The 24,091-nt window shown below is 41.3% G+C and overlaps 1 protein-coding gene across 14 annotated transcripts in view; it reads left to right on the top strand.

Moving 5' to 3' along the window:
* Positions 1–24,091, top strand: part of IKZF1 (IKAROS family zinc finger 1) — a 97,929-nt gene that overhangs the window by 42,390 nt on the left and 31,448 nt on the right. For 9 of the 14 annotated variants that reach the window (XM_037837182.1, XM_037837184.1, XM_037837178.1 and 6 more), the window contains one exon: positions 19,296–19,355. The exons of the other annotated variants lie outside the window; for them this stretch is intronic. In XM_037837182.1, the coding sequence (XP_037693110.1) occupies positions 19,296–19,355 (60 nt within the window). The remainder of the gene's footprint in view (positions 1–19,295; positions 19,356–24,091) is intronic. 14 annotated transcript variants of the gene reach the window in all.

The following is a 24,091-nucleotide window of genomic DNA, read 5'->3' as shown; positions in this document are numbered from 1 at the left end:
ATCTATAAAACACAACAGTGGATGTGTAAAAAAAAAACCAAACCCACAACATAAGCAAGGGGAAAAACCAGTTTTAACTAAAAGTGTGTAGGCCTTTTAGAGGACACGACCTATAAGTGTGTAGGCATATGTTCCAGAATGGGTAGAATTTTAAAAGAGCATATTGATGGGAGAAAGGAACTGGTGGTGGGGACAAAATCACCAGCCAGGAAAGAGTGACCACCTGAAGTTAGATTAGGCATCAACACAGAGGACAGATGCTGAGAAGAAGCCTGGCATCAGAAGGCCTTACTGAAAATATTTTCCTTAGGCAACAATAACCACCCAGTTTTATAAACCAGGTGGAAGGTGGGGGGATGGAGAATGGGATGGGAAGTGATAGCAGTAGCTTAACCTTCATGCCCAAAAATGTTTGCTCACTGGGACCATTTATTTTATAGGCTTTCATCAAGAAATCTTGTATCATGTATCATCCTAATTGAAACCCTGTTTGATTTAGGGCATTAATTCTTATATTTTAAAACAGGTGATAGGATCTGTGAGAAATAAGTTTAGGACCTGTGGGTACCCCCCATGCAAAGTTTGATTCAAGGCTTTGGAAACAAGACAGCTTGTTTTATTTGTTTTATAAAGTCATTCGGATTTGGAAATACCAAAGATAAGTATGAGAACCTGTGTTAGAAATGAATGAAATTATCCCCTCGTAAATGGGGGTGTTTATGCAGTGGTGTGAGGATGTGTGTGGGCAGTGGGAGAGCAAGTGGCCCTGAATCAGCTTCACCTGGGTTTGAATCCTGCCTCTACCATCCACGGGTTCCTTGACTTAGTTTCCCTGGTAGACTGTATGAATATACCCTCTTCACTGCTCTTTCTCCCCTCCTCTGCTTTGTGCACATGCTAGGTTTGACTTCCAGGGTCCAAAGTGTACATGTGTGAATTCACTGACCTCAACAGGTAGAGCTTCTGAACTACCAGCACCTCGTACCACCATCCTTCCCCCTGAATCTGAAAGAGGGTTTGATTGAGGTGATTTTGAAGCTGGATAGAGAATCCTCAGGCGAGAGTTCTGCAGATCGGAGGATAAATTGGGTTCTGATAGCATGTTGCATCAATAGAATCTCACGATGACCTTACATCATGCACAGATAACTCTGCCTCATTCTTAACCGTTAGAAATGTGTCATTGAAGTGTGAAAATATTTATGCTGTTAGATTTCCCATCATTTTCTGTTCTTTCATTCCCTCTCATTTGCATTGGTTACTCATAAATGTAGATCTTTGGTATGATTTTCTACACCACTCCGTATGTCAATCTGTGAAAAGAAGTCTACGAACAAACTGAGCTATTTGTACTACTTTATCCCTGATTGCTGTGTATCCATGGTTAGCTCGAAGATGGTGTGCTTCCGTTTTACACACTTAGCTATTTAAGGCCAGCTTTTAAAACACACTAGCTGTATTTTCCAGCATATGGGCTTTGTGTGTAACACAATAACTCTAGTTGCTTAATTCAATTTGTGCATCACGTCTCTGAACAAAACAGCAGACACCACTAATGATGAATTTTATAAGCCTTTTATCTGAGATCATTGAAATATTGATCACTTCCCAATTTTCCTTAGCTAATTTCTCTTTTTATGACCTATTAATAGAAAATGCCCAAGCATCTAGCTCCTTGTAGTTCGGTGGTGTGAGAGGGAGTAGATTTAACCATTATCTTAGAACTGGAGTTTTTAATAAAACAAAAAGCCATTTATCTTGATGAGAAATCACATGTCTTAATAACCTTGATAAACCAAGTTTTGCATGACTGCACATTAAGGTTGAAACACATTTCATTTCATCATTTCCCAGAAGGGGCACCGAATTCACCCATTTCCTGTTTTTAATCTCAGAATGTACTTTATTTCCTCCATGTCTACTTTCCCAGCAGCCGAACCCCGGGAGCAGATGGCATCTAGCTTTTTCACCCTTACCTAAGATGTATGCACTTTGCCCATAGTTGCAATCACATCTGCATTATCTTTGCACAGAAATTGATACGTGAGGCAAAATTCGCTGTAACAAACATGTACAAAATCATTGAGCCAGCCAGTGAGCCTTTCATTGCAGCAGACGTGTCCTGAGCCCTGAGATATCAGGAGCTTCACCAGGTCTGATGTTTGTGTTCATGTTTGTAGCCCACCTCGGCCATGTCGTCAAGCCAGCATTTTTTCATACCCAAATTTTCTGAACTACTTAGGCCTACCCCATTTTGTTCCAGGTATACTTAACTTTTTTAGGGAAGGAATATTTCTATAACCTATTAGACCCTCTGAGATCTTTTTAAAGAATTGTCTTGTAAACACTCGAGCCTTTCCTCGATAACTGGAGTTTGTTATTGGAAATGCTAACTCTAGAGTTACAGAGAGATAATTTATAGATGCACACTTGGTAAATTGTAAACCCTTTCAGCAGGTAGGATTATCAGTTCATTCGCTTGCTTATTCATTCATTTCTTCATGTCTTCAGCAAATATTTCCCATACCTCCAGTGTAGCAGGAGCATTGAGATCAACTGGCACCCAGGCCTGGCTTCTGGATTTTTCGCAACAGCCCAGCTCTCAAATACGTGCTCCTCTTGAAGCCAGAACGTCTACTTGTACTTCTCTGACCACAGGTCCTCAATTTCACTTCAGGAAATGCCGCTGTACATGTAGAGCTCATTGCCTATACCCTAAATGGTCCTGGCTTTGAATTCTCTTATTTGTTTTGGTAGTATTTTCTGTCTCTTCTTGTACTTTCAAATTTGCAATTTATAATCTGCTGGGAATTAAAAGAAGAAAGGACCATGAAAGAGTAAATAGGTGAATGTCTGTGGGACTCTCCCATGAGTAAAAGATGTGAATTTTAGCTCCAGGGATTTTTGCTTCCCTTTGGGCCCTTGCTTCAGAAGTCATTTTTACTTTCCTTTTCCTTCTTGACCTATGGTGGCTCGTTGAAGCAGATGGACCTGTAACTTCTGAGTAAGTGTAGCGTCACCAGGATGAGATCAGCTAGTGACACCGCTGATGTTTCTCAGGTTTATTATCTATTTTCATTTTAGCATTTCAGAGTGAGGCAAAAGGATTCTATTTTCAACTTCTTTGATCTTTATTCAGACCATTTCAATGTAAGTTTTCGTTGCACTTCTATCACTTAAACCTGCAGTCGCCAAGTTGAAATAAAATACTAACAACATTTCTATACAAAATACTAAAGCATTTCTTTAATAAGCAAGTAGTTTTTTTATTACTGCTTTATTAGCAATCTTATTTTACTTGGTCCCTAGCCATGACATAGCTTGGGAAAAATTAGTAACCCAGATATGTCACTGCAGAGGATGAAACTTTCTATGAATTCCATGTGATGCCTGCTTTCTCCTTCTTCCATATTTTTTTAGAACTTTCTAAACTCCTTGTTTTCTGAAAATAAAACACTGCTCCTAAGCAAGATTAGGTTTCCCCAAATCTCTTGTTCTTTGTTTAGATCTTAAGGTAGAATTTCATTACCAAAGACACATTCTGGAAGAGCAGTGGCTCTCGTGTGAGCCCCTCCCTTCATCGAGCATCTTTGTGGAATTTTCAGGTCCATGTTTCCCACGCTTCCAAAACAGAGAAATCTCCCTTTCTTTTTCCTAAATTCTGCCCGCCAAAACTCTTGCCAGTGTGTGCTGTTTGAGTCTTCAGGGCCTTCCCATTCCACCCCACCACCCCCAAATATGGCTAAGGGCTGGAGTAATGGCTGCTGAACGTGCAGACATCTACTGGTCTGCTCCTTTATCCTTGGTGTTTGAACTGGGGGTTGCATTTCCACAATGTATACATTGAAAGGGAGAAGAGACAAAGAAGTCTGCCACCCTCCCTTTCTTCTCACTTCCAGCCATACTGCTAAGGATTCTCTGGAATTATAAAATCAACTATCTGGTAATCATGGCTGGTCCTGTAATTACACAGCTGAGGACACTGTCAGTGCTTGAACATGAGCCCAGGACTCAGTGTTTGATCCCAATGCATACAGTTTTTGCCACGTGATAAATATTCACCGATACAATGTTTATTTTAAGGGAACCTCTTTTTTGTAACCTCTAAATTGACAAGCCAGTTACTAAAAATGTGATCGATTGACAAATGTCAAAAAAAACCTTTTAGATGTTTCTCCCTCATGAACATGAAATATCTAAGATCCTTAAGTGTGTTTTCTACCAGGGGAGATACCGTGGCCCTGGGACACTCCCTCATCTCCATGCCTCTGCTTCAAATGTGGGAAATCTGAGCCTGTCCGAGGACCACGAGGTCTGAATGGCATCAAAACCTAATAGCAAAAAGGAGCCCCTGAAAGCAGAATTCCTCCCCGCCCCCAATAGTATCTGCCTTGGCTGGTGCTGATTGTGAATTCTGCCCATGTTTAGCTGCCATTCAGGATTTGAAACCACCAGGCCTGCCTTTTGTGAGCGAGAAGTGCTTTTTTATCGGTTCTCCTCACTTGGAAGAAATCAGTGTCCCTCTTAACCTGGGTCCCTCCAGCGCAGGCCTGACACAGTGGTTGGTGGGATCAGAGCACTTGCTTGAAACGTGGCCCCGGGAGCAGGAGTGAGGAACCCGGGGAGAGTGACAAAGAGGAGAGAAACATGATGCAGAGGAGCTCTGCCCAGGTGGCCACTGCTCCTGGTACCCGGCTTCTGTCTCACCGGGGACAAGCAGCCAGATGGAATGGATGGGGGCAGTTATCTTGGGCCTGGTGGAGGAGGAGTGTCCCCAGCTTTTCAGGCCCCCCATCTGCAGCCTCAGAAGCCCAGAAAGTGAGCAGGAGGGAGAGCTGTAGCTCCACCAGCTGAGGATGGAGCGAAGCTCAGCAGAGAGGATGGGAGGCAGGGCAATGCAACATCCAGTGCAATGGTTTTTACTAACATTTCTTTAATAGAAAAAAACAAGGTTGAGAGATAAGAAACCAGCTTTCCAAAACCCAAAGGGAAAACAAACTCAGACACTTGGGAGTCATCGGTCTATAATAACCCTCCCCAATATTTCTGTTCCTCTTTTCCCTCGATTTGGTAAAGAATTTAAAAAGTAAATCGTTGATGCCCTGGAAATAACAGCTGGCCTAATGGCTACAGGTGTGTCTCTCCTACCTGATGGGCTTAAAATCCTCTGTGACTAGCGCAGAGAGTGAGCACATCACAGGTGCTTAATAAATGCTTGGGGAAATCAACTGACATTTATCTATAAAGGAATATGCTAGATACCTTGGTTTTAAGTGGCATCCTTGGCCGGCTTCCAGCGCCATGCTTCAATGTCAAAAATGTCGTTTGGGAACAGAAACAATGTGTGATGCATCGAAATGTCATCTAGGACATTTGTCAAGACTCCGGTTGGGGACTTGAGGTGAGGTCAGAGGACAGGGCCAGGGTCTCTGTGAAGATGGAGTCAATTGACCCTCACTCGTCTGTCCTCTGTCCCTTGGACCACTGGCAGTCAGCATCACTGAGCAAATCCTGGCCAGCATTTCAAGAGGATGAAACTCCTTTCATGAGGGCAAGCTCTGAAGTGCATATAACCCATGAGCAGGTGTAAATGATAGAAACTGGATTCTTTCCTATGTGAAAGGGTGAGAGTTGGAAAATAGGATAGTGGTGTGTTGCAGAAGAGGTCAGGCTGCAGCTGTCACCAAGGGGGCCCGAAATGGCCGGGAAGGAAGGTAGAAACACCACAGAAAAGTCTTCCCCACCTTGGCAATCTTTCCCAAAGTCAGAGACTTTCACTTAAAATTTGGTGCAAACTCGAGGAGAGGGTTTGTTTGGTGATGTGCTGTGCTAACACAGGCTGAAGTTGGGTCCAGATTTTGCTCTGGATTCTAGTTTCAGCTCTATCGCAAATTTTAGTATATTAGCTAGCAAAAAAAAAAAAAAAAAAATACATTGGAAGAAACTTATCCTTCAAAGTTGCCAATAAAATTTAAAGTTCTGATAAATAATCAGTAGCTTTCTTTCAAGAAAAAAATAACGTACAGTTCTTCATGTAGCTGATGTCTCTCCTGGAAAATAAGGAAGAGGGAGGATTATGCATTAATTTTAAAACCTGCATTAGTAAGGGAACTTGACATCTGAATTCAGACAGCTCACTAGAGGGGACAGGTTGAAAGGCCTGCCTCGGCTGATCTGCCACCACTCTACCACATGCCTGGGAAAGTGGCAGATAATTTTTTTTTTTTTCTAAGTAGCCTCCAAATTCTTCCTATGGTAGTGTCCTCAGTCCTTTAACAGAAAATACCAAAAAATAAATGGGTTCCTTCAAAATTTCCTACCAGTTTTCTTTCTCGGTTTCAGGCTTTTCCCTCTTTGCCTAGTCTCCTCACTATAAAATGATTTTTGGAGGTCCTTAAATTACCAACCTGAATATATTTATGTTTTCTGTCCCATTAGTCCTTTTTTTGGTCTCAGCCCTAAAATTGAATTGTTGATTATAAATGCAAAGAAGTTTTTTATCACGTTTTTATTCTTGCTTTTTAAATACAAGAGAAAAAAAATAACGAAAAGCCTTCCTAGAATTATGAGGAATCTCTGTATCTAGTACCATTTAGTGGTACTAGATTACAAAGCAGACTTGTTAAAGACTCTCCCTCCAAAGGTGACAATTAAGAGTTCATACTCATAATTTTTATAAGTTTGATTTAGATGCAGGGAAGGCTACATGTGTGTGTGTGTGTGTGTATGTGTGTGTGTGTGTGCTTTGCTCAGCCACCAAATGCAATTCCTGACTCTTGCTTCCCTTTCTGTCACTTCTCCATAATTCTTAATATTTCGGTTGGGCTGGTGTCTCGCGGCTGCTTCCTCTTTTCCTGCATTCCTATATTTCATTATTCGCCCTTGTTCCTCTTCTCGGGCTTTTACAATACAGCCAGGAGGATGTGGAAACCCAGTTACAATATGACACACGGGCTGCAGTGTCACAATCTTGGTTGTTGGGTTCCCTCATGGAACCGGGAGGGATGTGTGTGCCTGGCTGGATGTAGAGGCAGGAGGAAGATAAATTGTGTGCAGAGGGAACAGGACAAAATGGAGAAGTTAGGACTTCTGGAAACTTAGGGTCTGGTAACAGCTAGGCAGCTTTTCCTCTAAAAACATAGTTCTTCCCATCAGTGAGGTCATGGCATATTGGACTGGAGAACTGCCGAGCTGAGGACAGCCTCCTGGGGAGCCCAGGGCACTGCAGACTCCCCCTTCTCAGGTCTGAACTCGTGATCCTCCTTTCCCCCCAAACCACCCGGCTCCCAACTTCCCTCTTTCTGTTTATGGCCATGGCACCGTGGCCTTCTAATTCAGCTCCCTGGGCCCGGTCTCTCCCTTCTCCGAGGCATCTGCATCCTGATGCCAGGCCAGTCTCCCAAAACCAGTTTCTCCCACATGACTCCATTGCACTGCCTCCTTGGATGGCTCTCCATGGCCTGGGAATGTCATTTCAGCTCTCAGGGGACTCCACAGACTGGCCCCAACCTGCCTTCCCCACCATCTCCTTCTGCATTCCCACTTGCTCTACGAGGCTCTGAGCAGCCAGAAGGATCACCCCCCAAGCACACAGCTCCCACCATGGTCCTGCCATTTCTACTTGTTGGAGTCCCCTCTTCCCACTTCCTGTTTTGAATGTGACCCTCCTTGGAGGCCAGACTCATATGCCCCCTCTTCTGAAAACCCTTCCCTGGTGCCCCTTCTTCTAAAGGATAAGATCTTGTCTTTCTAAGAACTGAGGAGCTCAAAGAGTATGTTCTTTCTCTTCTGACGGGTGGCATTTTGCTATGGGTCCTGCATTTTTATAGGTTCGTCTCCTGGTCCTAATAAACCATGAATTCCCCGGGGCCAGAGACCATATTTGCTTTATAATTCCTCCAGTGACCCACAGTGCTTTACACACACACACACTTGTGGAATGCCTGAAGTATGCATTACTCCTCAAATAATATGGAAAGTGGCTTATTCAAAGGGCTTTGATTTCATACACTCATTAGCTAACCGAACTGGAAAGTTGGCAAAAGGTGAGTTCTGCCCCCAGTAAGAAGGCTAGGTAAAGATGACCCATCAGATTCCTTCCTGCATCAAAATTCTAATTCAGTCACTATGAATTATTCAAATCAGACACCTCAAACTTGCAAAAGTACATGGCCCCGTAATTCTGGCATATATATGTATATATAGCTGCCTTGTAATGACAAGGGATGAGCCAAGGAGGAAGAGGAAGTAGAGTAGGTAAGTGCATGGGCTTTGGAGTTCCATGAACTTGGGGTCGAATCCCTGTCTTCCCTTATCTTACTGCATGACCCTGGGCAAGTCATGTGGTCTCTCTGAGCCTTACTTCTCTCCTTTGTAATGGGGGTGCCATAATCTTTTCTTCACAGGGTGGCTTCAGGAATTTAAAAAGATAACGTATAGGGAAGCATGTAACATAGGGTTTGGCATCTGATTAGCTCATAAATTTGAGCCAAGCAGCCCTGACTTAGATATTTCACATTTACTATTTCTTGGATCCTTTAAATTGGAAGAATTCATTACTGAAACTAGTCATTTCCACATTTCCCAGTAAATGGTTGTTGAATCATAAAGCAAGAAAGAGACAGGGTAAAAAGGGAGGAACCCCCCATATTTCAAAGAAATGCTGCCAGTGTTAAGAACAGAACTTTTTTGAGACACTCCTAACTCTAGGAAATGGCTGATGTCTACCAGGGAAAAACATGTGGTATTTGCAGGTTATTCCCAAGAGGTGGGAGATTTTAACAGAAATTCCTGGAAACTGGGAGCTTCTGGGTAATGAATGAATGTCAGATGAAGATCGTGTGGCATCATTGGGAGGAAGGGGACAGCCAGCGTTGACCGAGCACCGCCCGAGTGGGCAGTAATAGCCCCTCCAGCTCTTGGAAGGATGGCGCAAGAGTGGCATTGCATTCCAGCTTTAGGATTCAGGAACATGAGAACCGGGGAGGTCCTATAATTCCCTCAGGGGCATGGAGCTACTGGAGGTAGAGAAGGGTTAGGACCAGTCATGCCTAGGGAAAATCCATTTCCATCTCACTTCTCTGGGGGTCCGGGTCAGTGCACTGAAACTAGAGCTGATAATAGCATCCCAAAGGCACATCGTAAGGATTAAACAAAATCACAAGTATGAAATATCTAAGTCAGGGCTGCTTGGCTCAAATGTATGAGCTAATACCAGATGCCAAGGACTATGTTACCTGCTTCCCTATTATCTTTTTAAATTTTTATTAAGCACAGTGCTAAAAGTTAGAGAATAATGAAAAAGAAAGGGCGAGAGTGTGGCAGGGGTAGACAGAAGGGAAAGAAGGAAAAGGAGAGGTGAGGCGAGCATTAAAGAATTCCTTAAGGGAAGAACTACCAAATGCAAAATATTTGGAGTTTCTTTTACCTTGGTGAGCAGTAAGTTAGCACCAGATATTAAAGAGCTTAAGGCATTCATGACTATTGCCTTATGTCTTTGCACAGCCTCTGTGTGAGTTTATTATCAAGGTAATAAACCTGTTAGACAGAGCTTCTTCGTTAAGCAATGGCGGGAATATGAATTTCATCATGATTTTTAAATACCTTGGAGGTTCGAGTCTGACTCCAATGTTCACAGTCTGTGGAGTTTGCTGTGCACCTCCTCACTGCTATCCTTCTTGATGCAAAGATCATTTTAATGTTATAATGTTAGATAATATTATAATAAATCATATTACTATTATAATAAATTATAATAAATTATGTTAATATAATATATTTTAATCATACTATATAAATATTATAATAATATTATAATAAATAATGCCACTGACACAGCATTTCACTAAGCTGCCATTGTAACTATGTGTGCAGAAAGACCGATTTTTGTGTCATTTGCCCACCCACACACACATACTGTACTATTACACAAAACCAGACATATCCCTCTCCCCGAATCTGCCTGCTCAAGTCCCAACCACCACTCCCAAACTCAGCCCTAGCTTCCCTCCACCCACAGCTGATTCCGTTACACACACACCGAGTTGTCACGACCTTTTGCTCTTTACTATCCCAGGGCTTGCTGCCTGAGCTGCTGCCTGTGCAAGGTGTTTTCTGGGAGGAGCACAAGAAGAAATGGCAAAAGCAGGGAGGAAGGCTTTATCTCCATCTGGGGTGCAATAAAAGTCACATTTCAGCACGTTAAACACATACATCCCCCTTTCCTGAAAGATCAGCACTCCACAGGAAGCCAGAACAGGACTGCTTCTCTGGACTGTGTCACCAGGACAAGTGACCACTGCAATGATGGAATCCACCTCTCCCCACCTCCCTCCTGTTTGCTGAGTCACCTTTTGCTTGGAATTCCAACAGGGACCCGTTGAGTTTCTGGAAGGGAGGGACAGCATGGGATCCACCCTCTGTGTGTCCTGAAGGAGATTAGTTTATCTCCGGCCTCCCTGAAGTAGGGCTTGGGCTTCTGGAATCTTTGGGGCTTGGCACAGTGCCAGCTCTGGGGATGGGAGGGAATGGCCCAGGAGTGTTTGCTTTGCCTGGAGAGGACTGGTGAGTGCCCAGTTTCTGATGTTCTCTTTAGCTGATCACTCAGGGACAAAAGCAATAGAATTGGACTTATCTTCTTTGTCCCTTTCTTGGCATCTCTTCCCTCATTTTAAATCATGGACAATACATGGCAAACCTCATTCATGTCTTAAATGTACACACAGTAGCCAGATTTCAGAAAGCCTGAGCAAAGTTTTTAAATCCTTTATTTTACCAAACACCCCCTTATACACTGTCAGCAGCTGTTTAACATGTTGCTTCAGCAATAACTTGCTATCAGGGAAAACTGTATCCGAAACGTGTATGACTATGTCAGCTAAAGCACAGGCCAACTCGGTTGATAAAACACTCTTGCTTGGTGGCCCACTGGGGAGAGAGTCTGAGAAGTGTCCTGAGCTCGTGGATCCCACGTCCCTTCTACTGGGCCCTCCTTTCCATTCCTGTAGATGTGTGCAACTGAAAACAGCCTAGTATTTTCTATGCCCTAGATATTCTATGGCCTAGATATGGAAAGGAGGAGGCTCTCCATACTTATCTGCTTCGTCAACACTTCTGTGTGCAGTGTTAGTTATTTAGTTGGATTCCCCTCCCTTATCATTTCAGCAAATGTGATAAATTTCCCTCAATGGAATAATATTTGGCATGGGAAAATAAAATAATATTTAGTTTTTCTTTTAAATCCAGGACTTCACATTATTTCAACCTCCCATAATATTTGTAAACAACCTTTCTGCCTTGTAACTGTTTCTCTAGTCATCTTAATTTTCTCCAGATTTTTTTTATTGCCCAAAAGTGTTCCTTTTCCTTCTCTTTTTATGAAGCTTGAATTAAGCTCTTTCCCTCTGTTTTTATTATTTTCCCATTTTCTCCTTTTCATATTGTCTTTTTCAGATTATAGAAGTTGGAGGTGATTTTTAAGAATTACGTCTTTGTCCCTCTCTATACTTGATACCCTAAGAATAAAACAAATATTTTACACAAAAGGTGATTCTTCAAAAAAATAAAAAATAAAAAGCTAGAAGGATGTAACATTCAGAAAATACCCCTAAGCCTATTCTCTCACCTGTTGAATGGTTTCCTCCAAATTGTGCTAACGTAGAGATCTTGGTTCTAGAAATAGACTAGGATGAAATATGCTTGAGAGGGTGAATGAGGAAACACTTCAACATTGGTATCTAGGAAAATTACAAGTGGCATCAAAACAATGATCTAAAAGATTATTCAATAAATACAAGCATAATTTTTAGAAACTGCTCCCTTAGTTGTTTTCTATACTCCTTAGTAGAAAGTCTTTGCTTATCCATTTCTCTCTTTCTAAACCATGTTTATCCATCAGAGCTTTTTCTATTCTAATTACTTCACTATGAAAAATTGAAATTATATTACCAAGACGTAAACAAAAATAGGACAAGGGTCTTGTTGTGCTACATCAAAAGAAATATGATCAAAAATTGATTTATCCTCCTCGTCTAGTAATCAGGCTCTTGTTTGGTTATGAACAGTGACTGACTGTTCTAGAAGGCAGATCCGATACCTGTAATTTGAAGTAAAGCAAAGTCTACTTTGGCCATGTTTGTGATGTGCCATTTGAAGCAACCCACATTGTCCCATAACCTGACAGTTATCCTAAAGGTAAATGAAGCCTTAGATAGGTCAACCCAACCCCATTCACAAATGGAGATGAGTCCCAACTAGGCGTATTTGGTGTTGACGTGAAGTCTCCATACCGTCAAGGTTTCGAGATGCCAGTGACATTTTCCTAAGGGCAGGTTCCTTTACTCTTCACGAGAATCAGAGATCTCCCGCCTTCAGTGCTCTTGCAAAGCATCATCTCCACTGCTTTTCTCATCTGAGAAACTTGGCTAAGGTTTGTTGGATGTAGCCACTACCACTGACACTGAAGTCTATGTTGACCCATAGATAGCCTGTGGCTTTCTACTAGGAAAAATAACTACAGTGTATTAAGTACCTACTAAAGACCAGGTGCCTTATAAGCATTATCATGAATATTCAAATGCACCTGACAAAATAGATACTATCATTCCCATTCCATGGATGATGAAACTGAGGTACCAAGTAATTAGCTGGTAGGGGATAGAGCCAGATTTCAAACACTGTCCTCTGACCCTAAAGCCCACAGATAACCCATTATTCCACAGCTGCCTCCGCCTTCCCTGTAGGTTTCCTGCTGATTTATGAACATCCTGTTTCATAGACAGCTGCTACATACTGTGACCCAAGCCCAAAGAAGGTAGAGGACTCATTCAAGCAGAAATCCCATCCATATGTGCTCAGCTTATATAAACAGAAGTAAGATTCAACAGTGAAGGATAAAAGAACAAGGAAGATGTTCCCCATTTCTAATTATATAAATGCACCACGTATTTTCTTGGGACCGTGTTAGTAGCCTACATCAAAAACAAAATGCATTCTGCCACATATTTCACAACTTTTCATTTTGTGTAAAATGGATTTCTGAAAACGTTCATTGATTATGGTTATCTTCAGAAAGTAATATCAAGAAGTTTGTTAACTCAACAGCCATTAATGAGCCCCTGGGATGGTTCTAGACGTCACACAGAAAGAGAGTAAATGGGAATAATTGGAAGGGCAGGGGAAGGGTGAAGAAAACTATTTAAATGCCATAGCCTCTTTGTGCAAAGAATTGGGCTCACCATGCACATTAAATTCCAAAACTGAGCGTGTATCCCGGAGACTCTGGAATGTAGAGAACAAGCGTTATAAGAACTGAGAGAGAAGCCCCAGTTTCTGTGTAGGCCTGACAGTGACGGAAAGTTCAGCAGGCCCTGCCGGGCATACATTCCTGCAGTGCGAGGGGAAGCTTTACCAGCTGAGCAAGGGATGAACAGGCTTTGAGGAGAGGAGAAAACCTGGACATATTTACAGGACACAGATTTGCTCGGCCCAGGAGAATAAGTTCTTGTTGCAATTGAGGGTTAGTCATGAAATAATTCTATGCACAAAAAAACAGAAAACTGCAGGGTATTTACAAATGAAGTGCAGTTTGTGGTTGTTCAACATTTTTCCATAAGATCCATCCATTTGATTATCCGAATAGTATTGCCAGCTGAGAGAGGCATTGTCATTGGTAATCCATGGTAGAGGGACTTTGACACTGGACTTGAGATTTTTGTCCCATTGTACCAAGGTGGAGTCATGGGAAGTTTGGGAGCAGACCTGACCCTATAAAAGTAGCATTAAGGATGATTGGTTTTAGGGCAATGTGTAGGCTAGATTGAAAGGGGAGTCTGGAAGCAAGGGCCACCTGATGCCCACAGACAAGCCCATGTGCCAGGTCATGGCCCAGAAGTATCTGCAGGAGGTGGGTGCAGGCTGGGGCAACCTTGGCCATGGGATGGCAGTGGCTTCATGGAGGTGCTGGGTGCTATGTGATCGGAAAATGGTCAGAGGGGAGTCTCAGAAGAACTTAGAGATACACTGGCTGTGGAAGGGGAGGGTGAAGAGAAGACTCCATGTGGTTTGGAACTTAAGGCTTTAAGAGAATAGCACCACTGACACACGGGAATGGAAGAAGGGGTGCTGGATGAGGCAGATGCTGAGCTTGAAGTTGGAGCTGCCTGGTTGGGGTGTGGAGAGAAAAAGAGCAGACAGCCTAGAACTTAGCCCAGTTAGGAGGCCCGGGCATGTTTCTGCTTTCCTTCTTTTTACAAAGACTTGAGTGCTCGTTGGGTGCAAGATATGATGCTGGAGCTGTTTTGGTTTCCTTGGCTGCTCAATCAAATTCCGTGCAATGGGTTGGCTTAAATAATGGGAATTTATTGGCTCACGATTTTGAGGCTAGGAGAAAGTCCACATCAAGGCATCATCAAGGCGGTGCTTTCTTCCCCAAAACTGACATTCTGGAGCCAAGACTGATCCTTGGTCCTGGGCTCCTCTGTCACATGGCAATGCACATGGTGACCGCTCCTGGCCTCAACCTTCTGTTTGGGTCCTGTTGAATTTCAGCGTCTGGCTGCTCTCTCTGTGGCTTTCTTTGTATATATCTGAATTTCATTCTGCTTATAAAGGACTCCAGTAATAGGATTAAGATCCATCCTGACTGAGTTGAATCCCACCTTGACTGAAGTAACCTCATCAGAAGTTCCTACTTACAATGGGTTCATACCCACAGGAATAGATTAAGTTTAAGAACATGTTTTTTTCTGGGGTGTTCTAGTTAGCTAATGCTGCAGAATGCAAAACACCAGAGATGGATAGGCTTTTATAAAATGGGGGTTTATTTCACTACACAGTTACAGTCTTAAGGCCACAAAACGTCCAAGGTAACACATCAGCAATCGGGTACCTTCACTGGAGATGGCCAATGGCGTCCGGAAAACCTCTCTTGGCTGGGAAGGCACATGGCTGGCGTCTGCTCCAAAGTTCTGGTTTCAAAATGACTTTCTCCCGGGATGTTCCTCTCTAGCAAGCTTGCTCCTCTTAAAAACGTCACTCATAGCTGCACTCCATTCAGTCTCTTTGAGTCAGCATGTTTTATATGGCTCCACTGATCAAGGCCCACCCTGAATGGGTGGGGTCACACCTCCATGGGAGTATCCCACCAGAGTCACCACCCACAGCTGGGTGGGGCACATTCCAAGCAAATCTAACCAGCACCAAAATGTCTGTCCCACAAGAGCACAAAGATAATGGCATTTGGGGGACACAATACATTCAAACCGGCACATGGGGTGTACACAGCACCAAACCACCATAGGGGTCATGCAGGGTGCACGACTGAATAAGGACTATGACCTGCACATGAGTACACCTGAAGCCTGAAAGGAAGGAGCTGGCGGAGTAGGCAGAGGAGAGAAGGGGAGCAGGGTCTAAACCATTCTTTCCAAAAGGAAAAGGAGGCGGGGCATGTAGTGGAAAGAGCTGCTTAGGATTCACCCAACTAAAGTGTGAGAGCTCACACCAGCACTTCCCAGCTCTGTGTCCTGGTGTGACACTGTTATTTGTATTTTGGTTTCCTCTTCTGTTGGAATAGAACAGCAAGCTATTCCTTGAGTAAGTAGTCAGTAGATGCTAGCTAGCTTCTCTTCCGCTGATAAAGCCCTGAGCTCCCTAACTTATAGGGCAGTGTAAGAACAAGTGTATCAATGCAAGAAACATCTAAGTGTGGAACTGTTTTCATGGTCTTTCTTTCACCCACCCAGTTTGGGTACTCTTTCGCTAGCTCAGCCACATGATGGCAATGCTTGGATATCATTCCATAAATACTAGATCTGTAGATGCTGTAAAAATCACTGCAAAGCATACTACGTAAGCAAGTCATTGAGACACTAATGTCCTGTCTGTGACTTCCAGGTTAATACGATTTTGAGAATATGCATAAGAGTAAACCTACAGCATAATTCTGAATTCTCCTAAATACAAATCTACATGTGCTTACCCTCCCCCAAAATTGTCCATGCCCTTCTGTGACAGGAAAGTGGAACAGATCTCCTCCCTCTCATTTTGAACATCTCAAACAGATTCTAGCCTCTACCTAAGGTGTCACAAGCATGGGAGGTTTATATTTCTAAGCGTAACTGAATACAAACTGAGAAGGGTTGTTTGTGGGCACTTGGCAGGCATGTAGTCTTTTTTTTCCATGTTGTTCAATTTGGTAATGGAATTCGGGATCTAAGAGTTGCGCATGGTTGACTCTAATAGCTAGCACTATATATGGTAACGTTAGTGACAGTGTTGGGAAAAATTCTTACCAAATGAGATGAATTTGCTCTTGATTAGAAGAATACTTTTCACAAGATTTAGAAAAATTTGAACATATTGTGTTACCTGTGCCCTTTTATAAAACAATGGCCTGAAAATCTGGGGTGGCATTTACTAAAGAAATTAAGACAACACCAAAGAGTTCATCACTGAGTAATAACTCCCCCTGCTTCCAGAGTGGCCCAAGTCTTATGACTAGTGAGACGTGTCTTACTTAACCGCGTGAGTCTTAGACTTAAAGCAAGACAAAACAATATGCGCCTACAAATATCTCCCCAAATGAGCAAAAAGTATGCTTGTATGGCCAATTATTAAAGCTTGCCAGAAATAAAGTGTGAATACTGCCAGACTGTGCAGCCACTGCAGCCAGCCAGCTCATGGACCAGAAACAACTCTTGATATCTACTGTGCAGACCCCACCTCCTCTGCATCCTTCTTCAGTCACCTTCCCTGGATGTGGGGCAAGGGATGCAGGCTTATCTGGGACGGTGATGTCCATGAAGAGGACAGAGCTAGGGAGGCCAAAGTGACCACAGTTTCCAAATCAGTGGTCGATAATAGTTGCATTGTTTGGGGATTCTGTTGGTAAATGCTCTGTAACTATGTGTGTGTGTGTGCACACATGTGCACACTTACACACGTGTGCACCTGCAGTAACTTACAAACTTTTCAGTGCCTCTTAAGCATAATAAAAGGGTAAACCCAGCTCCCTTCCCCCAGGACTTACTTTATGCCCAAGGAATTTGGGAAGAACGTGAGTTTTGAATACTGATTATAATGGGATAATTAGATAAGGTCATAGATTTGCCTGTTTACATGTCAGCCACTATGTAGGTAAATTTTAGAACTTTCCTTGAGCACTAATTTCCTCACTTGTAAAATGGTGATAGCACCTACCTCATGGTCCAGTAGGTAAGGTTGAAGGGAGTTAACGGAAAGAGCTTAAAAAGTGCCTGGCATTTATACAGCTTCTGAGAAATACTGGCTGCCATGAGGTTCTGTACTTAATAGAAGACTCCAGTGAGTCTTCACAGTTCCCCTTGCACATAATTGCCTGTCCATATGGAATAATCTGCACTTCTTTGGCTGATCTCAGAAGTCAATGTGTTCCTGGGCAGATAGGGTACGCAAGCAAGACGGAATTCTTATCAATTCAGTTTTACCATCGGGGAGTAGCACGACTTCATACCTATAGCCATATTTTGTTTTCTAAACTTTTTGTAATGTTTAGGGAATCCAGTATTGAAGGACAAAAACTTCAAAGTTCACTTCAATTATACTAGGCCAAGAACTGACTTTCTTGAGAAAAGATTAACATGTGATGCCTAATGATGGCGGATAATATGATTTATATTAAATGGTAATGTGTGAAATGGAAAGCCTTCAGGTGAAATTATGCATTTCAAAGCTTATACTTTGATTATCCAAGACCTACACAAGGCAATGCTTTCTAACGGTGAGACCATTTGTCAATCTATTTTGTTGAATTCTGAGCATGTGGCTGCTTTCCTCCAGTTTACCGGTGAACATGAGCCCCCTCCCACTTTACTGTAGTTGGCATAAGATAGAAAAACAAGTAATCAAACTATGTCCTGTATATCTGACATGATGAAGTATTAGGAAGTTCCCTTTCCAATAAAGTCATATTCAAGTATCATATCAGCATTATCACTCTCAGTACTATGCCATTTAATCAGACAATTTTAAAAGATATTGCATATTGTTTAGTAGTTCCATTTTAAAACTGTAGTGCTCAACTTTTTTCCCCATTATCTGAGATAATTTTCCCCCATTACACAGAACCACAGCTGAAGTTGAAAAGTTTATAATGAAGGGTTAGAGCCCAAGGAAAAAAAGAATAATGAAGGTAATTGTAAAATATGTCATTACTTTGTTGACTGCAGGTCATGAAACATGGCTGTGTCTGGACAAACCAAATTCTGGTAGCTTTATCCATTAGATTTGGACTATGCAGAGACACAATAAATAGGTGAAAATAAGGATTTGCTAGGAAATAATTACACCAATCAATTCAAGGGACAGCTATTTGTCTGTTGTTCCAATATTTTAAGAGTTTCATAGGGAGAAAGGGGATCTGGGCTCAAACAAGTTTGGAAAACATAGGTTTAATCAAAGTTAAATAACTCTGTTCCCTGCAGGACATCTCAGAGTCTTTGCTAATTCATAGTTCACCCAAGAAGGTTAATTGAGCAGCTACACGGTGCACTTATTGGGATAGTCTCTGGGATTGGAGAGAAACTTGTGTGTCTGTCCATCTGTGTGCACACACACACACACACACACACACACTTGTGGTGTCTGTTAAAGTCTTAAGAACTAGGAACAGTCTGGGAAACTCTGACCTAGAAAAACAGAACAGGAACTTGAAGATTTGAGGCTATGATAATATGTATGAGAGCAGCTGATAAGGAATGCACACAGAAATTGGTAGCTCTTTTGGGGGTAGGGGAAAATAATCATTTTCCCCACCCAATGTGTTGCATCAACATTTTCTAATCTTAGAAAAAGCCAAATGCAGAACATTTCTCCTTAGGGAAAACACAGCTGCTCTACACTCAGGAATAATACACCTGTTTTATGAGAATCAGTGCTCTCACAGGATATTTTCTGCTGTGATGCAGAGGCATTTAATGTTGTCTGGATCAGTTCAATTCTCATATTTATAGAATGTTTTTGGTTGCTACTCCTAAGATGCTATACACATCACAGTCTGCTCCAAAATACTATAAACGAGATAATGCCATGAACTCAGACCTCTGGGAATTGCACTCCGGTTTCTGAGTGATCTTGGTGTCAGCTTTTCTGTTGACTATTGGATGGCTAATAATTGCAGAGTGGTCACTAGATAAAGGTTTTGAAGCAATAATACTGTCTTTTTAAAATAAAATTTTTTAAATGCTGTCTTTTTGAAACTTTCTATATTTCTCTAATGATATCACAACCCAGCTTTCTTTTTGCCTTCTTTATTGCAGTTACATATGGGGCTGATGGCTTTAGGGATTTTCATGCACTAATTCCCAAAACTTTCTCTCGTAAGTATATGCTTTGCTTCTAGAAAACAGAAACATGTATTCATTTTGTACTCAATTTCCATAGTGTAAATATTGTGAATGCATGTTTATTTCATCATCACCTTCTTTCACACTTGAAAAAATGAGATAAATTAAATATTTATTATTCTGTGCATTAAACATCTACCACCAGTGACATCATTTATACAATGAAGTGTGTAAGTGAAACCTTAGACTACTGAGAGATATACTAGGGATCACGCCTTTTGTGATGGCAGCAGTAGTAACAGTAGAAGTAAGAATATATGTTATATTTTACAATAAGGAAATAACTAAAATTGTGAAACTGTAACCCATAACATTCTTTGAAATCTGCTCTCTAACTGCTTGTTAAATCACACTTTGAAAGTTATCACTGTTATGTATATATGTTAAATTTCACAATTAAGAAATGTATAAAAAAAGAGTAGGAATAAGAGTACTCAATTGAATTATTATTCTACTAAAGCTGATAAACAATTTTGTTATTAATGTCATAATTATCTTTTTTTATTGGGCATGATAATGAAATGGCCATGCTTTCTGTCACCATAAAACCAACCAACATGTTTTGAAGGTGGCTTTTACAATTTTTTGGGACAGGAGTACTGTGTTGCTCTGGAGGATTAATTTCAGAACCGAGAGGAGAAAAGTCAGAAGACATCAAGGCTGTTATTTTGCGGTTCCTCGCTGGGTGAGCCAACATACTGTTGGTACTCAGTACAAACGAGCCCTGTTCTGATCTGTGCTGTTAAACCAGAAACAGATGTTAATTTCATTTTTCTTTTTTAGGCATTGAGAGCTGATAAAGGATAACTATATTTGGGTAACACCCTCCAAGGAGTGGAGATAGTGTGCAGTTAGCTGACCATTTAAAGAGATCCAGATTGGTAGTCCACTTAGGACTTAAGCCTTCAGAGCCTGTATTAGTCATTTCTCTAATATCATAAGACAACATCAGAAAATAGGTTGTAGTTGTTAATACTGTAACAAATACTAATACAACTTCCAATTTCAAAGGTGTCAGTAATAGTTAAAGATTGGATTCTGGCATCCTGTTTCTCAAAACTCTTTTGTATCTTTAAAGGATTAAGCAATATAAATTTTAAGTATAACCATTTGCTCACAAGCTAGATTGAGCACTTTTTCAGTATATAAAAATTATAGAAATCTTTCTTTTACTTTTGGCTCTTTCAGTCAACTTTAAAACAATAGATTGATGTTTATTTCTATGATATATAAATATAAGTATGTATTTATATATAAATGTTTATATGGTTGTATATATGTGTATATGTATATATGCTTTTATGAATATATGAAACATTAAGGTACTAGGACAGAGAAATAATTCTGAAATGAACACTACCATGTTGAAATACTTTGAGAAGTCAAACACACTTAAGAGGAAAATAATATATTCTAAGGCATGATTTGATTATATCTGAGGAAGGTTTAGGCTCAAGCATATTGAGGCAGATCCTTTGGTGACATCTTCAATGTGTAAAAAATACTGAATATAAAGATATATATTACTTGGGGCTTTAATAAGATAGATAATATTATGTTCTACATATGTCTACATATGTCTACATATTTAAACAAATACATTCAAAAGGTGTTAGCATGTTGATTCTTCTCTCTCATACCCCTATGTCCCCCCTTCTCTTCCCACACCCCCACTTCCCAACCCACCCCCACCTCAGTAAGTACCCAAATTGTAAATATCCTCCTCACACAAATGGTTGATTGATCTTGATGACTTCCCCACCCAAATAGCAACCAAACTGTTCTGGGCCAATATCACCACCTTGTGGTAATGATGGAAAATTGTCTTCCTCACCCCTTACCACATCTTTTCCAACTTTTTGCCAATTAAAGACATATCCTTCTTGACCCTCTTCTACCTTTTCTATTCAAGTTTGTCTCCCTAGGTATTTGAGGAAAATGTATATATGCTGGTAACTCATTCTTTTTTTCATAGTCTCTTTTCTCTCTTTTGCCTTTCTTCTTCTTTCTCCCTGACTTCATTTCATTTAAAGGCCTAAGACATCAATATGGAGAAAAGTATTTCTAATCCTGCAACCTGACAAGTAAAAAGAACACCTACATTTAAAAGTCTGTCAAGTTATAATGATTCCACTAACCTTTAAAATGCCTGAAAGTTTCCATGAATCTCTGTATACATCTCTAAAAACATTGATTCTTCATCTCAAACTTACATTTAATTACTATTCAAGATATATCTTAAATGTTTTTATTCCATTTGAGTTTTACTTGCTGCTCACCAATGTCACAAGAATATTTGTCTCCGTTTTTTTTTCCATTTAAAATATTCAGCATTTCAAACTCACATGGCCTAAACTCCTACTTAGTGACTATTTTGGAATACCTTTTCAATGGAAAACGTATTCTGAGTACTAAACATTTACCTTACCAGTAAAAATAAAGGCATATTCTAGAAAAGGAAAAGAAAATGAAGAGGAAAGCAGAACTCATTTGGAAGGTGGGGACTGCCAGTGTACATTATACCTATGCTTTAAAATGTTTTAATTATTCATGAGTGAATACACTCCTTGGCAGTAGATTCAGGCCTCTTGGCTCCCAATGACTCTTGAGTTTCCTGGATTCTCCAGATTCAATTCTAAAGTTGTGCATATGTTAAAGTCTGCCTTATTTTCAGGGGCATGGGGGCTCTCTTAGAATTGTTGTGTTACAAATAACATAGAAGTCCTCTAAAACATGTAACAATAAGATTTTCACTTTTCCTAATTTTAAGCAGCATCTGGGAAGGAAAAGTAGCTGGGCACTTCGGGTTCAAAGACATCCACTCTTAGTCTAAGCCCCGCTTATTAAATAATGAAATTGGGCCCTGTCCATTATCTCTCGTGAAGAGCTCCAGGGAAGATCCGAGCCGAGTGTTCAGGAGAAAGAAACATATCACAAGTCTCCATTTCCTGTTCTATATTTAATAAGTTCAGTTCAGCACCTTATACTTAGTTCAACAGTTTTCTGAGTACCGGTGATGGGGAGTTGACAAAATATTTATAGGTATGATCCCTGTAATCAGGGAGAGTATAACATTTCATTGAAACTGTCATAAGTAGGCAGTCCTGGGTCCAAGTAAAGGAAACAGATGGAGTATATTAAGGATTCAGAGAAGGGGAAGGCTAATCAGTTTGAGTCCTTGTCAACTTTCAGGAGAGGCATCCATATCTCACTTGATATTGGAACAGATTGCAGTAGATGCAGATTTGGAAGAAATTGGCTATTTAATGGGATTTATTATGTGGTGGGTCTAATCTATACCATTTAAAGAGATCTAATTATTTAAAAAAAAAATGAAAAATCTCATCATTGGACGTCTCAACAGAATAAACTAGACGTCTTGTACCTCCCATTGGGAGGACTCCAGGTATTTTAATATGAAACTGCCGGGAGATGAGCGGCTTAAAGAAAAGCCAGTCAGCCATTCCAGAGCTCCCGTTCAGCAGCTGAAGCAACTAGTGGTCTTCTTTACTTCTTCAGGATTGGAGATTTCAAATGGGCTTAAAAACACTCAAATCCACACCGCCGAAGCTCTCCCTCTTGGCTGGATATGTACATGGCCATCAACAGGTCCAGAATCCTCTTGTTATTTTTTCCACTAGAGAGAAAGGAACAGGTAAAGGAAAACACTATCCAGTCAAGTGCCCTTGACTTCTCATTCTTTAAGTGAGAAACATGTTGACTGAGGCGGATAATTATGGAGATGGAGGGGACCCCGAGCAGGCAGCTTTCCTGGGGCCAGTGCATGAACCATGCACAAGTTCTCCTGGTGTTATCTTTCTCCTCTGTGAGATGGTCCTATGGCTGCAAACTTGCCTTCTTAGGAAAGCCTGATCCTTCATTTGCCTCTTCTCGCTGCCCTTTGTTTGCTTTTAGAAGTCAAACCTAGGAAGCCAGGCTGCTGTCTCCCGGCCTCATCAGCCCGATAACTTCCTCCAAGCAAAGCGAGCTCAGTTCCCTCAGTGGTTTCTCACGAGAATTGGTTTCAGCCTCCCGTTGACTTCCATGCAACCCCACCTCCAGAATGTCCTTGTCCTTTTAGAGGAGGTGTCTGGCCTGGCCATCCAGAGGACCCTGTGAATTTCCATAAGTGCAGAAACCCAACATCCCATTTGCTGTTTCTCTTTTCTTTTTGTTTCTTGCCGCATCACTAATGGAGCTTCTGTCAGCGAAAATCCCAAAAGCCAGTTTCACACTTACCAATGTTAAGCCAAGACGCCCCCGTCTCGAGCTTCTGTGTCTTAAATTGTGTTTTAACTTAAGTGAAACTTACATAGTTTTGAGGTTCATTCTGTATTGGCAACTTATTAGGATAGTTTCAAACTCTGATCTCTGTCATCTACAAAACTAATGAGACGCCCCCCCCCCCCCATTCTCATGACACCCTCCCCTAGGGGATATCAATCTCTGCATCTCTTTTTTTTTTTTTTTCATGCAGTCAGCATCCAGTTTACATTTGTCTACAAAGACCTGAGAATCTGAAAACCATTTCCCCCACATGTGGAGAATGTTCACACACTTTTTGAGTCTCATGTGCCCAGGGTTGACAGCGTTGCCCAATTTGTTCTCCCCAAATCCCTGTTGATCCCCAGCAGTTATTATTTCTCTCTTTCAATCCTCATAGACCCATTCCATGTCATAAAATGGCCCAGAAATTGTCCTCAGAGAGC

The sequence above is a fragment of the Choloepus didactylus genome, chromosome 5 (genome assembly GCF_015220235.1).
Source record: "Choloepus didactylus isolate mChoDid1 chromosome 5, mChoDid1.pri, whole genome shotgun sequence".
NCBI lineage: Eukaryota > Metazoa > Chordata > Mammalia > Pilosa > Megalonychidae > Choloepus > Choloepus didactylus.
The sequence above is the reverse complement of the archived record's forward strand: the minus strand, read 5'-3'. Positions and strand labels throughout refer to the sequence as shown.